The sequence below is a fragment of the Anthonomus grandis genome, chromosome 9, assembly GCF_022605725.1.
Source record: "Anthonomus grandis grandis chromosome 9, icAntGran1.3, whole genome shotgun sequence".
NCBI classification, from domain to species: Eukaryota; Metazoa; Arthropoda; class Insecta; order Coleoptera; family Curculionidae; genus Anthonomus; species Anthonomus grandis.
This window is the reverse complement of record NC_065554.1, coordinates 10,754,336-10,770,104: the sequence shown is the minus strand read 5'-3', so window position 1 is coordinate 10,770,104 and position 15,769 is coordinate 10,754,336. Positions and strand designations below refer to the sequence as shown.

The 15,769-nt window shown below is 32.3% G+C and overlaps 1 protein-coding gene across 4 annotated transcripts in view; it reads left to right on the top strand.

Moving 5' to 3' along the window:
• The window catches only part of LOC126740816 (uncharacterized), a 166,264-nt gene that overhangs the window by 56,572 nt on the left and 93,923 nt on the right, over positions 1 to 15,769 (top strand). The window contains exon 1 of one of the 4 annotated variants that reach the window (XM_050447006.1): positions 11,376 to 11,405. The exons of the other annotated variants lie outside the window; for them this stretch is intronic. Within the exon in view, the coding sequence (XP_050302963.1) occupies positions 11,391 to 11,405 (15 nt within the window). The 5' untranslated portion in view covers positions 11,376 to 11,390. Of the gene's footprint in view, positions 1 to 11,375; positions 11,406 to 15,769 lie in introns of those variants that run through there. 4 annotated transcript variants of the gene reach the window in all.

Here is a 15,769-nt window from a genome sequence, read left to right as displayed (position 1 = left end):
TGCAATTTGAAACTGGTGCAAAGTTTAGACCCTTATTGAGAACATCAAGCTTTTTCTCATTAAATGACTGAGAGAATTGATTTTCAACGATATTAATGGGTTTTTCCTTTTGTGGTTTATCCTTCGCACTTACTAACTTTTTTAGTTTTTTGTTTAGTGAAGAAAATTTGCTAATGTATTTGTGGTTAATAACCTCATACATATTTCTTTGAAAATTGCTCCATGCTTGATACTCTAAATAAGTTTGTCTAAAAGTAAGTTTTTTGAAAAGTGTGTATGCTTTTAATTCTAAAATGCTACGTTTACTATATAAATGTTTGATTTCAAAAATTTAGCCATTTTTGCTTAGCAAAAACTTTAGCCTTTTTGGCAAATTGAGATTTACTTTTCAAAGATACATCAATAAACTTTGGAAAAACTGAAAGGCGTTTGCAAGACTTTAGAAACCAAACATCGGCAATAATTAATCTAATTTTAGTACTAACCTTAAAATACAAGTTCTGTTCCGTTGACCGTGATATGAACCTTTGGTGTGATGCTTAAATTACGAGACAGTTTTACCACTAACCAAAACTGTCTCATAATTTAATTTAATATTTATTTAGTTTTATCTATGTCGCGTCTGTACTACGTTATTAAATAAATTTGCTTAGATAACTATTGCTTGAAAAAAAATTGATTTTCTAGACATTTATAAAATCGTTTTCTGGTGGATATATTCGTCGCTCTTCTAATTTCGCTTTCAACTAGCTCTTTAAAACAGGTAATAACGCGCTGACATTTCTCTTCTTTACTGTTTACTAGTGTTCCATACACCCTTTCCTATTTATTATCCCGCAAGTAAAAATCAAGGGACTTCAGATCGTCAGATCTGAAGTCCCCGGCCAAACCTTGGACGGCCAAACCCATGGACCCTTACGGCTAAACCATCTAGCATCAAATATGTCTCAGTTCTCTTCTTTCACTTTTCTCTTCAGTTCTCTTTTTACACTGTCTCCACAGTGAGGCGGGGCTCCTAATTTAGTGGTTCATCATAAATTAAAAATTTCCCTCGATTATCTTTTAAGAGAAAAAATACATTAAAACTAAATTTTTCTTGAAAACCCATTTCTTTTTTCGCCTGCGGATTTAAATCAGCCCATGTGAATCATGCCCAAATGATTATTTCTTCTATTGAAAATTCCCTCTCTGGGAAATTTTGCTTCGTCGGTCCAAATTATTTTTCTTAGAAGGTCAATATGGATCAAAATGTTTTCACAGAATTCTTCTCTGATAGTCTTGTTGTTTAAAAGCCTGAACTTTGGCGAACTTGTATGGATGCATTTAATGATTGGCTAATATTTTTTGAATTGAATAATAAGAAATCTAAATCATCCTCAGCGCTTCTAATTGAAACTTGTGGATATGCAAGAAAAAATATGCCAAAACATTCATAATATAATGTCCTTCATTGGTAACTGGCTTTACAAAATTATTTTCTAACCTTACAAACTTTCGGTGATTCATTGTTGGTAGATCTGAATACATTTCGTTAAATTTAAACATGTTCTTGTTATTATTTGATCACATTGTCCATGGAAAATGAATAGTTGATCAAAACCTCATTTGAGTAATTGATATCTTCCATTTTAGATTTTTTAATTAAGTTGATCATAAAACACAATGTTAATATTTTAACTTAATATGTCACTGTCATTTATTAAATCATTTGGCATTTTCATAGTAAGTGTTTTTAAGTAGCTTACAAAGTAAACATGTTTAAAATTATCAAATTTCATGAAAATACTCAGATGTAATACTCTGTGGCTACTCAGGTATAGGAATATGATATAGTAAATAAAAGGTATTTTAACCGTCCATTAGGATATAAAATAAAATATAGCCTGTTCTATTAAAAAATGGACTTTTCGTTACTTTAGTAAATGGAAGATATTAATTTAATTTTCGACAACCCTGTATAATGCTAATTAAATCAGGCTATGGGAAGTTAATCAAGATGGTCTCTTAAAGTGATGTTTAAAATTTGAGCTTTTTGGGAACTTAAATAGCTGAGAAATAAACAATTAGTTATCTCTTGGTTTTTAACAAAGAATACGCAAAATTATTTTTTTCTTGAAAACCGCTAGAGATAGGTATAGAGAAGTATTTTAAGAGACTCAAAATAGCTAAGAATATATAGAATGTTCCATTTAAAAAATCAAAGGTGTGGCAGTTTTTCTATATAAGCAGCAACGCAGTGCTGAAAATTTATTACACCGATTGAGCATTGTCTGTTACCGTTGCTACCAAATTTTCAGAAAAATGCTACGTTTCATTTTCCATATAAGGCTAACGTACCATCGGTCGTTAATCACCCTGTATGTTTATGCACACTTTTTATTTTAACGTTTGTTAATATTAACACTGCTACAAAAATTAGTAGTATAGCGATATTGTCAACAAATACCGCATGATTAAATTGACATGCAAAGACTGTCAGAATGGTAATAATATATTAAAATGGAAACCATTTTGCACACAAAGGTAGTTTGCCCAACTAGGTGCAAATTAAATGTAGTTATTGTTTTTGACAAACAAACAATGTTGTGGGTTTTCGTAAAATATTTAATTTGAAAAAAATCACGCTATGTATTTTTTATGTAAAGATATTTAGTCTACAAGTACATACCTATACTTAAATAAGATACAACGTGACATAATTGGGATTATATAAGTTTTAGTCGTCGGAGATTTCTTTAATGAAGTAGGTTATATTGCACTTTTTAAGTGACTCCAAAGACAATGTCAAGGGATGTCGAATCGGGAGGTTTACTAAAAGCTTACTGAAATTTACTGGAAGTTTACTTCTGTTACTGAAAATTCAATTGTATACTATTTTTCTTGCTTTGATCGCAGCATGTCCTTATTGCAGAACCAAAACGATCTTATTATAAAAACATGGAAATTAAGAATTTTATTTATATTTTTTGTAGATTTGTTTATATGTAAAGATGTATACTGCTTATTAAACACAAAAGGTCGTATGCGTCTGCTTTGAGATGGATAAGAGGTAGTTGCCATTGAACAGTAGATGACTTCATTGATTAACAAGATATCAACATCCTCAGGAAGCTCATAATCAACCATTGCGTCCGCTGCAGCTAGTACATCGATTTTGTAAATCGCTGCAAATGAAGAACTTTGCAATGGCCTGATTATCCTGAAGGTTTAAAAGTGTCGCATTCTTCCTATTATCTGCAACCCCTATGAAGAGTGTTGTGAATCACATTATTTTATGAGAGCATGGTAACATGGTTGCTAGGGGATCGATCCTGCCTGATATATTTAGTTTTGAGAAAACTGTATAATTGGTTAACTTTTAGTTGACTTTAAACCTTAAAATCAACTAAAAGCGACAATTATTTTATTAAATTCTAATAGCGCATCAAAATTTACGTAACCCAATTACATATATTATTAAAAACTAAACAATTAGGGCGTGTGTCGACCAAAACAAATAAACCAGTATGCAAATGAATATCTAGAATATATCCTCATTAGGATACATATTATTGTGTATACAAACAACTAACACATTTTTCTGCATTTATTACTAATCGGATAAAATATGATGCCATATAGTAGCTTTGCATAAAACAGTGATGTTTTGTACCACGTCCGGTATATAATTGCGCAAATGGCTATTAGTCATTAAAAATTCTTGTGTGATTTAATAGAATTGTTTTGGGTCGGACATAGATCAAAATAAAACCTGAATTATTGAATGTAAATGAACTGGATAACGTTAGTAATCAGTAGTCAAATATTACAAACAATAAAAGAGAAAAAAGTGATTTTGCAAGAATTGCCAACGAATAGTTTCACTAAAGGGTAATTATTTACATCTCAAAGTCAGACGTCATAGTCAGACTTAATTCAAAATGATTGCAATATGTGAAATACTAACAATATTACTAATTCAAATTTTAGAAACATTTTGCGCGTATGTTGACATCCCTTATAGGAATAAACGTTATTTTGATATCACTGGCGGTTATTGAACTACAATGTTTTACTATAAACATGCAATGACTGTAAAGCAATAAAGTCGTTTCATCTTTTCCAGGAAAACCAATAGGAAATGTATGTACTTTATGGATTTCACACTCGTAAAACATTAAAATGAAGTGCAGTCTCTCGTAAAAGATATGCATATTGCATACAAAATAATAAGTGTTTATTTACTTTCTTGTAAATTAAATTATGGCACGATTGATGTCACTTTGAAATAGTCGTTCCTTTTGTAAACACGTAATTTTAGTAGGGTTTTATGATACAATATGTTGGGTTTTAGAAATACATCCTAAAATTTAATAATAAATAATTGAAGGTGTTATAATTTGTTCAAAATGAGTTATGGCATTATAAAATTATATACCAATACATGCAAAATATAGTAATAAGTTTGTATTATTGTTTCAACCTCTATTAATATATTTCTGTAGACCCGTCTTATCGCGATAATTGACATAAAGCAGATGCAGGTTTGGAAAATTATATTTTAATTGTTGATCTTTTAAAATAACTTTGAAATAGTACCATAGTTCCATCTCCAAATAATACCTCTAAGTAATGTTAAATATGACAGATTTGTTGGATTGAATCTACGATCCAAATGATTTCCTAGGCTTAAAGAGTATATTTGATGCCCTTTCAGGTTTAGGTTTAATGTCGATTGACACCACTTCACTAAGACTCGCTGGTCTATTATGGATTTTCCCCATCAAAAGAGAGCGTCTCTTGAGTTCTATCAGTTGATTGCCCAAAAGTATTTTTATTATCTTGCGCTTGTGGTGAGGTATTCCCAAGGATGACCTGCTTGGTTCTCTTCAGTACTGGACCGTCACATAGAATATGAGTTATCGTGCCAATTTTGATATCTTAGTTTAGAGTGACCAGTATACACACGGCTCTCAAAGGCTTGTGGTGAGGTAGTTCCAAGGGTGACGTGCTTGGTTCTCTTCAGTGCTGGACAGTCACATAGAATATCAGTCATCGTGCTAATTTTGATGTCATAGAAAGACCGGTATACTAAAGGGTATTCTTCTTACTTCCTTTATATCATTGCATCCCGGTATCCACATTAGGGAGATGATGTTACTTCTAATGTTGGCGTTTCCAGCAAATTCTGCGATGTTCCTATGCTTCACTCTCAGGTATGATGACCGTAAAAGGTTTGGTAAATGTGTCTTTCTTGACATGATATCAGGGGATATTTCCAAACTGTTGTGGCTGCACATTTTGGCCAGTAGCTATATTTGCTCCATTCCGACGTCAGTTGTACCCAAGTTGCTGTGCTAAAAGAACCCGTAGTTTGCAGACTTACCAGTCCTGAAAGCCTGGCTCAGTTTCGTTTTAGCAAATTATTGAGACACCTTGCTCCACCATACCAAGAATCCATAGGCTATCGTAGGTCTTATCTCTCATTCTCTTCACAATTATCATTTTTTGCGGTTGGATATTTTTTCCTTTGTTCACCATTTGAGTACGATATCTAGCAGCTCTTGGATGACCAAAGCGATTCTATCATAATTTACTAGGATTACTGGATCATCAACGTATGCGTGGACTTTCACCTCCCTTACAGTTGAATAATGGCAAGTAGGTAATTCATCAGAAAGAACCACAGAAGAGGAAAAATTATTCTTATTGTGGGCACCCTCGAGCAACCCTTAAGTAGAGAGGTAGTTATTCTTCTGTCTTCCAGCATTGCTTTGATAGAATAATAGATGTGTTATTTGATTCCTCTTCCGCGTTTGTCCTTCAGCGACCTGATTTTGTAATTAAGATTGTCTATAGCTAGGCAAAATTTACCATTAATTAACTTTTCGGAATAAAACTAGAAGATTTGTAGCTCCACCTTAATTTGCATTCCTTTTAGATTTGGCAGCTTGATCTCAACCGAATTCGATTTCTGCATAAAAAATACACACATGCACATAGCTGTTGCAAGTTTCTACAAAATGCAGACTATCTTTTATTAATAGTATATAATGCTGGGCAGTACTGCAACTTTGTAACAAATCTAACAAACTAATGTAAATCGAAACTTTAGAATAATTGCCAAAAGTATTATTCTCAGTTACCGGTAGAGAGAGTTGCACGGCCTTCGTAGTTCAATAAGTAGATTAACAAGTTATCGAATGTGAAGGTTGAAGATTATCAAAACCTTGCAAATTTGGCGCACGATATTATTATTATCCAATTAGTATATCCGGAACCCAGACTAGAGATGTTTAACTAATAGAAGATTTTGCTTTTTATAAATAAAGCGTAAACATGATTATTTTATATGCTCTATTAATTATATAGGAGTATTTATTTGAGTGATCAAGGACGTTTAAACAATCTATTTTATTAGGTGTTCAGGTCCAGGTTCTTGTTTTTCTTGTAAATAAAAGAGGAATTTATAGTGGATAGTATGACTCTATAAATTTGACTTGTTTACCTATACAGTATCATTTAACATAGTTTTATTGTGTTAATAATAAAGTTCTAACAGTTTTAGGTTCGGATTTAATCGTTCTAATGCTCAATGCCAACTTCCCCCCTATTAAGTCCGGTCTGCTAAGGGAGTATTATATCGTTCGTTCGAGGTGAAGCAGTTCCAAGCGTGCCTAATTAGTTCCAGTGCCTGGACAATTATATAGAATATGCTCAATTTTTTTTTCTATATGCATAACCTGCACTATATGGGTTGTCTTAGTTTGGAGTGTTTACGTGGACGGATATAAAAAATATTTTAGGGGAGGTCCATAGGAAAAATCCTTATGATACAAGGGCACTTTGTATCGCGAACCACAAGTTTCAGAGCATGGTAAATAAACAGATAAGAAATCTAGAGAGTATTTGGAATGCTCATCTCTTACCTTACCTTTTTATATTTATAGTAAATCAGAGAAAAGTACTATATGTGTTGCGTATTTTAAAACTTTATTTGGAATCCTTGCTACTGTTTGACTCCGAGTACTTTAATAATAATTAAGAAAGGATGTAATAGTGGTCATTTTGTGCTGACGTGTAATTCTTTATCGAGTTTGAATCAACCTAGCTCATAGCTTTACTATTTAGAAAGTGATGAGGTAAAAAACGAGAATCAACAATTAAAACAGTTGAAGTTCCCTCATAGTCTAGTTTTGTATGACGATGAAAAGTAAAATAAAATTAGGTATTCTTTTTATTGTAATACATAATCTTTAATATAAATCAGTTCTTCCGATAAATGATTCATGGGTTTCGTGACAGAAAGATAAATATCTAAAGTGTACTTCTAAATCAAGCCACAATACAATTCAATGATCAACTAGATAAATCTGTTATTAAGCAACTGAAATGTACACTTAACAAAAGCAATTGAGCGTTTACAAAGTAATGTCTAGTATTCTGTTCTTTTCGCCAGAATATTCAGTATTTGTTGACTAGTCACTGGAATATCGCGATTGAGTAACGATAACCCATTGAGTCGCTCTTATCCGGTCTTGTTACGTAGATACGTCTTCAATATCCGTAGTTGTTGTAAGTTGAAAATCACCGTTCACTTGACACTACTGTGACTGACAGTGTGGTATTGTTTAGAAGGATCCGGTGGATGTGTTTCTGATAGGAAGTTTCATGCAAAATCTGGAATAATACACATTTTTGTATAATTTAAAACTTTCAATTAAAGGTCCCATCAATTCGAAAACTACTTATACCTTTCCACATTTTAAAATCGGATTTTATTTCTTCGGTAGTTTCAGCAAATTCATTTGAACACAGAGATGATCTTGTCCATTTCAACCTCATCAATCTCTGCACATTTTCCTGGGATAACATTTTGTATTTTGTTGCTTTCAGAATTTCGATTTAAGCTTTCCAGAGTACTTGTCTAATAATGGAATGTAGATCGATCGCCTATAGTACTTTTCAGGATTTCCAGCATAGTTGTCCCGATTTTTCTAACGTCCTGCTCGTCGGGGAACAGTCAGCACAGTATCAGTCGATGCAGGATTGTATGTCGCTGATTCGAAAAGTTCTCGAAATGTTTCGTCTGCTTTGGTATACATGTCCTTTATTTTATCATGGATATCGTTTATTTAAGTCAACATTTACTTAAGTCACAGTCTTCCTTTTGTAAACTAAGACTTTAGTTAATCCGAAAATTGGTTTTAGCGCTCTCAATGAAATATTAACTGCAGCGTTCGAATCGAAGCAAGTAGCTTATTTGGCTGCACACCATCAGATTTCACTTTCAGCTCGTCCATTTCTTCTAGAGCGGAAACAATGAATCCTATGGTATCGTAGAACAGACAGTTCGAAAGTGTTGCAAAGTGTTCAATCCAACGCGTTTCGCAAAATTTTAAGAGACCAACTTTCAAACTACTTTCTATTAGATTTTTGCTTTTAATAAAAATTGTCTGATGTTGAAATAGAGTGGCACATATGCTAACGGCAGCTTATCAGTCTGGAGAACATTAATTGGTGGTGGGTTGACATGAATTATTCTAGAGATGCTTATCTTTTGTGAGCGCCATCCAGTTTGATGTGTTTATTTAAAGTGCAGTTGAAAGCACATCTAACTGACAAATTGGTTCTCATATAAATAAAAAGGATGTTATGAAATATAACATAGAGTAAAACACAAGGTAAGCTTCAATTAACAACACTATATTATAAAAAAAATCTGTGAATACTGGTCAGTGTTCGTTGTTTAATCTTTCTTCACTTATAAATAAATCATTTGTAAAAATTATAAGACAGTTTCTTGTTGAAAATACAATCCCTCAAATTCAAACTCTATGCACCAACGTTATAAAAAATAAATAACCCGCTTAGCCAAAGTCAGTAACCTACCGTAGATAACACTGTATACAACATGTATGTACTAAATCAAACAAAATAAATATACCTTTCAGTGCGCTTGCCTACATATATTACTGTATGAAAATCAGGATAGTGAAACTAAAAGGGATTTAATAAATTATGATTTCAATAAACATGCAAAGTACTTTATCATGCAAACTGCCAAGAAAGAACTTTAGACACTAGACAATAATTAATAAATTAAAGACCCATTAAATAATATAAATTAGCCAATATGACTAGTCCCAAAATCAAAATAACAAATCAGAAATCGTAACATTGCTTACACGTTTCTTTGGTCTGGTTTGACTGTAACCCATTGTGCAGATTCAAGGGCAGCAGCTGACTAAGGTCCAATCAATAACCTCAAGAAGAGGCAAGAAATCCTAAAAAAGCTCTAATTTATGATGGGAAATAGGAACAGAACCTGATATGGCCCTGGATGGTTTTTAAGACTCAACACGTCGCTTAAGGTTCGACTTAAGACCTAGCGTAAGACTAGCTTAAGACCCTCCATAACTCACTCAAGAAGTTGGAGGGTCTTTTATAAAGTATATTAAAGTAATTATTCACATTACATGGCTAGTGTTGTCATAAGGTAACCATGAGAACCAAAACGCAATTTCTGGGTACCTCTTCGATGAATAAGCAAGCGCAGTTTTACAAGAATTGACAATATAACGTTGCCCCGCTTAGATTTAAGTTGCAGCGAGAACAGAAATCAATCTAATCCCAACAGGCAAAGTATTCAAATTATATACAGGAAAAACAATGGCAACAACAGCCCGGTATCAAAAATGCCCATATAACTCAATTTTTACCTAAAAAAGTTGATCCTTGAGCATGGCGTACGTGACCAGCACAGACAGATAGAAAAATTACTTTGGTCAGAGAGAGAGAGAAAAACAACCTGATGCCAATTAATTGCTTAAAAATTCAAAACGAAGAACCGCTAACGTCATCTAGGAGTTCTTATTTTTTACAAAGTCGTTAACCGACTTTACACTGTGTGTCGCGATCAGTACTATTTTCATGCATGCGCATGCGTGACAGATTTCCAGATTCAAATTATGGTTTGCACAATTAAGATAAGGTGCACCTAAACCTGAAGTGACAATGGCTGGACTCCTTAAACTTTCCATAGTCCTAGCTATATTAACTTATAACAAAGGTCATTGTCAGTATTTTATTCAATCCTTCGAAAGTTTTTTATGAGATCGTAGTATACTTAGATTTAAATTTACCTTGCCCTGTCATGTATTGAATCTCAATACCAAGTTTTTTCAACGTTGGTAACAGTGTATTGGCCAGTCCTACGCCTGTTACATCTTTACAGGTACAAAACACAGAAAACCTTCTTGTATGACGTGTTTTCCTCCAGCTTTTTGGACATACCGGACTGAAAGACTCGTTCAAAAATTATTCGGGAAGCAAATGGTTTACTCTAACCGCTTTGGTATGGTTAAGACTTTTATCTTTCTGTCCAGTTGTCTGTTTCTGTCCGGTTATCTGTCTGTCCAGAATTATTTAGATTTTAGGTGCATATGCTAAGTTTGTACTAGGTATTATATGCAATGACTGAATTTCGTGCTAAACCTATAAGTTCTTTTTCAAGACCAGATTTCTCTCAATGCGTTGGTATATTCCTATTTTTAAATATTATTTAGAGATCACATAAAACTTGTCAAATGTAAAACACGGAATTTAAGACAACCAAATTGAAATACAGTTGCGGTTTGGTAGTATTTTGTTAATATCGTTTTTAGGATCAGAATATTTAATATTTTATTTTAATACCTTGATTTGATGAATTGGAATAACTTGATGTATATCAGTAATATGTCTTATAATTTAAATATTGGGATTGATATGCTTCAAATTCTGGAGTCTTTAATCGCATTGTGGTGAGCTTAAATTAAGTTAAATGATACGTGACAAAAATAGACATTATATTAAAAGTCAGTGGTAAAATTGGTATATTATTGGTTTCCTGATAAGTGGAACTTCATAATAGTTTTAACCAAAATTAGCAGACTGGAGTATATTTGTTAATCATTCCATTATGTGAAGAATTTATATTTAGTTCTGTGAAAGTGTTTGTTCTTCTTCCATTTAGTTTTATGACTTGCCTAGAAGTGAATATTAGGAAATAATTGTGTGAAGGGCTAAAACTTGAGTAGCCATACTAATCCATAAATCTAAAGATGTCTGTAGCAAACTATAAGCACCAAGGCAAAAAAAACATCTCGCAATCTTCTAGTGTTTTTAAAAAATTCCAGAAAGAGCAGATCGACCAGATTAGAATAGGCGTATCAAAGCTAAATGATCAAATCGATAAGAATTTAAGACACGGCATAAATCAAATAATATATTCGCCATCTTACAAAACACGAGGCAAAATGTCGTGTTTGTATAAGTTAATAACAGGCACAAGTAGATTATTGCCAGTTGTAGCACTTCAAACATTCAGAAGTCAAGCCAAGGGACGGAAGAGTCAGGGGACTGTTGAAATGCGCTGTATAGAGGTAAATTCATAGTGTTTAATGAAATTGCTGCAATTATCGTAATAAGGTTTAAATTCTCTTAAACAATGATTAATCTTAAGTTTATATTGTACCTAGATTAAAATTTATTTAGCAAGGACTAATCCGAACAAAAATGCAACAAAGTAACTCACCTCAAGTTAAATTTGATTATCCTATGTTAATCTATAACTTAATGAAATTACTTAGAGAGGAATAGACCTATTGATAGTTGATAGTTCTAAGAATATTTAATTTTAAACATTTCAAAATCCTTAAACTCCAGTAATACATAGATGCTAAAAGAATATTTTTGGAATCTATAACATCTAAATATTTAAAAACTAGAAAATATCTAGATAATTATTTTACCCAGATTTGATTATCTTTTAATATTTACTTATGAACTGAGTAGAAGTTAAATATCTTGATGTGGTGGCGAAAGCGCGGTGCGGTACGTAACCAAGGGTACTACTATTTGTCGATAAATATGAACCGCAGAGCACAATATGTCAGGTCCTCATAAAAATATTATAGTATTTGGGAGGAAATTTATAAAGAAACTCAAATTAAGAAATTTTAAGTACATAGAATAAGCAATTAAACATCATAGCCCTTTTAGTATTCTGCAAGAGTAACTAGATTTCTAAAATCTAAAATAATTAAAATTTCAAGAAACATTATTTATTTAGTATAACAGAGGGTAGTAGTAGTAAATATATAATTGAACCTAGAAGAATTAATGTGTGGAAAAAGAAAAACCGCGTGTAATAAAAATTAATCGCAAATGAAATAAGCAAAGAAGACTAGAAGATCTCCAAACCTAAGAATAGCTCAATTCAAATCTGTCTATTGCATAATTTACTGCAACTGTACAACAAACAACAGTGTAACAAATATAAAGGTGTCCCAATAAGAACGCACATTTTAATTGTGAACTAAAAGCCATGATTTATTTTAAATTGAGTGTTATTTAGATTTTAATATAAAGGCAATACACTGCCGCCTCGACTTTGGAGAGATACTCTTATTCGTTTTGAGAAATTTTCAATTACATTTTTCACACAATTGTGGCCCAATTGCACTAATAATACCTTAGAACATTGAAAGGCTAGAATTAGTAAACAACGACTTTGTTTGAGTTCAACATGTGCACAAGGGCAAGGAGCGTGTTTTGTTTACAAATATATCCATTGATTCTCTATTGTCAAGTTTACAAGCATTTTCAAAAGAGAACATTTTCAGGTACATTTCAACATATATAATAACGTTAATTTAATTTTTGATATTAGATTTTGGATTAAAAATAAAAAGTAGAAATAGATATATGTTATTCTAAGCGCAAAAATAACATCTTAGAGATGAGAAAGATAAACACCTTTAATTTCGTTCTTCAACTGTGAAATTGTTGTTGGGTTATTAGCGTATAGGAGGATTTTAAAAAATCTCAAAGAAAGAAATCGCAAGGCGTTAAATCGTACGATCTTGCGGGCCAGTTCTGGTGTCCGTTTCGTAAAATGACACGACTGGGGGACTTTTTTTTACAACAACTAAATAGCCTCGTGTGTAGTGTGACATGTCGCACCATCCTGTTGATACGACAGACCTTCCATATACATAGCTTTTGTATCCATCCAATTGAGACTTAAAAATGCAGCGAGCATGTTATGATAGCGTTCCCTGTTCACGTTGAAGAAATGCGGTCCAATTACTCCACCTGTTCAAAGTTCATCAAAGCGCACTACACAGTGACTTTCTTTTCACTATAATAACTCTAGGATTTTCTTTAATAAACAAATCCGACAATTTTGTTTATTAACCAAGGCATTCTTCAAAAATTTCTTCGAAAAATCGACATCTATTGGTTGTTTTTACAATATCTAAGAAGAAAATGTACGGCGTGTCGCATGGTCAAATGGCTTTAATTCTTGAGTCAATTGAATCTTTTAGTCGCATTGTGTTGACCAAAAATGTCACGCAATTTTACGACCTGTTTCCGCGAAACATTCTCCATATTTGTAGCGTTTTAACAATAATAATTCGTTGTTCGACCGTGTATTGTTTCATGGCTACTAATTGCATAGTGTTTACATTATTCTTTTTTAGATTTTTTTAACTGCGATAAAAAAAAATGATGCACCATGTGTGTTCCTATTTGGACACCCTTTACAATCGAGATTCAAGAAAAAGAACTAACGTAACGATGTGAGCACTACACAGAAAACATCCACAACATAAAGGTTTCCATGACCAACTTGTGCGTAGATCCATTAATGACTGGATACAACAATACTCACAGTAACGATGAAAAAATAAAAGCAAAAAACTTGTAATACGACCTGTTACTGCAATTCATAGTTTCAAATATTCTCTTTTTTCAGTGTTGACTTAAAGAAGATAATATTGAGGGAACAATAAAATTAGGTCTCTTAGAGAGAACTTATCCAATTTAATATAATTTCTAACCTGCAACTAGATCGGCGTGAAAAAAAACCAACTAAGCAAAAAAAAGCTTGATCCACCAGAAATTGGTACTAACGCCAACGGCACCTTCACCAAGGAATCAAGAAACTAATTCTTATGTTTTAATTTAATAACTTCTTACTGATTCGATCTTGATTGAAGTCCCTTATGCAATGAAAATTACTCTTGATAATTATATTATTTATTTATGAAATAATAACGGATAATTTAGGCACTTTTTTTGTCTTTAATAATTATTTCGCCGATGGCTCTTAATACAAGTCAAGCCTTGAAGACCCACTTTTTGGTTTAATTGCTATCTTTAGGTTATATTTGCTGAAACTAAATTTGCGAAATCCTTTTAACGGCTTATAAATGCTGTCAAGTGACGGTTTCCACTTTGGTTATGTAAAAAAATTAATAGCACGTCTTCGTGTTGCATTTTGCACTTGTTGCGTTGAAAGCTCATTTATTATACGGCAGTATATGTTAGCATGCAACAGTTTTTTTCATTTTGCATCTTTTTCCTTAATTCGTTATGCTGATGGCAGGGGAAATTAATAATAGTTATTTATTGGAGAAAGTGGTATTGTTTTTTAAATGAAAAAATTAATATTTTTCTGAAAGCGAGATTTTTTTAATCCCTTATTTGAAACTTACGGGTCTGTTAAATATGCTGTTTATATTTCAAGCTGTGGTGTAGTGTTAATTTTATATTTTGTAGGACGACATTTTAATTAGTATAATTAACGTATTTGCAATATATATAGACTAATGAGGAATTGCTGCAACAATTTAATTTTTAATTATAGATAGTTATCTGTTGCGATGTTTACCAAACAAAATTTAAGGCAGCACCTATTGGAAAATTTAAAGGTACAAATTAATAACGAATCTCGGTTTGTACATTGATGTATGATTAAGATTCTGATATCATGTGACATTAAAATTGCAGAAAGCCTATTCAATGTTGAAAACTTTATATCCGCAGCGCCATGAGTTAAAGGTAGATACTAAGCGAATGCTGTGCGACTCTCTTTCTCATTTTGACTTTTGTGATACTGTGTATGGCCCTTGTTTAGACAACAGAGATAAAAAGCGCATACAAAAGTTGCAAAATGCATGTATAAGGTTTATTTTTGGTATTCGCAGGCCATATGGAGTGTCGCACAAGTTAAAAGATCTTGAGTGACTTAATATGTCATCGAGGAGAGAATTACATTATGTGGTATTTTGCTACAATATTCTTAAGATGAGGTGCCCACAATATCTTTTGGATAGGGTGATATTTAGAGCTGATATTCATCATCAGGCTAATGTTAGAAATAGACGGCGTTTAGATATTCCACGACATCGAAAAGAAATTTTTAAATGATCATTTTCTTATAATATTGCATCTGTAGTAAATAAATATATTACTGATCTTTCGCTGACGACAAACGGCTTCCGAAAATGCATGAAATCTAAGCTCCATAGTATTATTTAAAACAGAGCAATGCATTTAAAAATATGAATTTTGGATTTGTTATAGGTTTTTATTTTTGTATATTCTCTTTTACATTTTATCTATGTAAAAATGTTTTAAATGTGTTGCTTCTCTAAATTTAATTCTGTTTCACTGTCACTATCATTGTCTAAACTTATTATTAAGGACTGAACATTGGTATTTATAGATGCTGAATTCAGAGACTGAATAAATATGTTGTTTGTCAATCCAATTTTGGCCACCTAGTAGTCAAACAAAATTATTGGAATTTGATAAAAAAAATATTGAGAAAAAGTGCAAGCAATCAAAATCTGTGGAATTTGTTTCTTCAAACTATGTTGTTTACATTCCTGAACACTAATAAGCTCAACCGGTTTTTTCTTTGCTTCAGATACAATATATCCATAAAAATGGAATT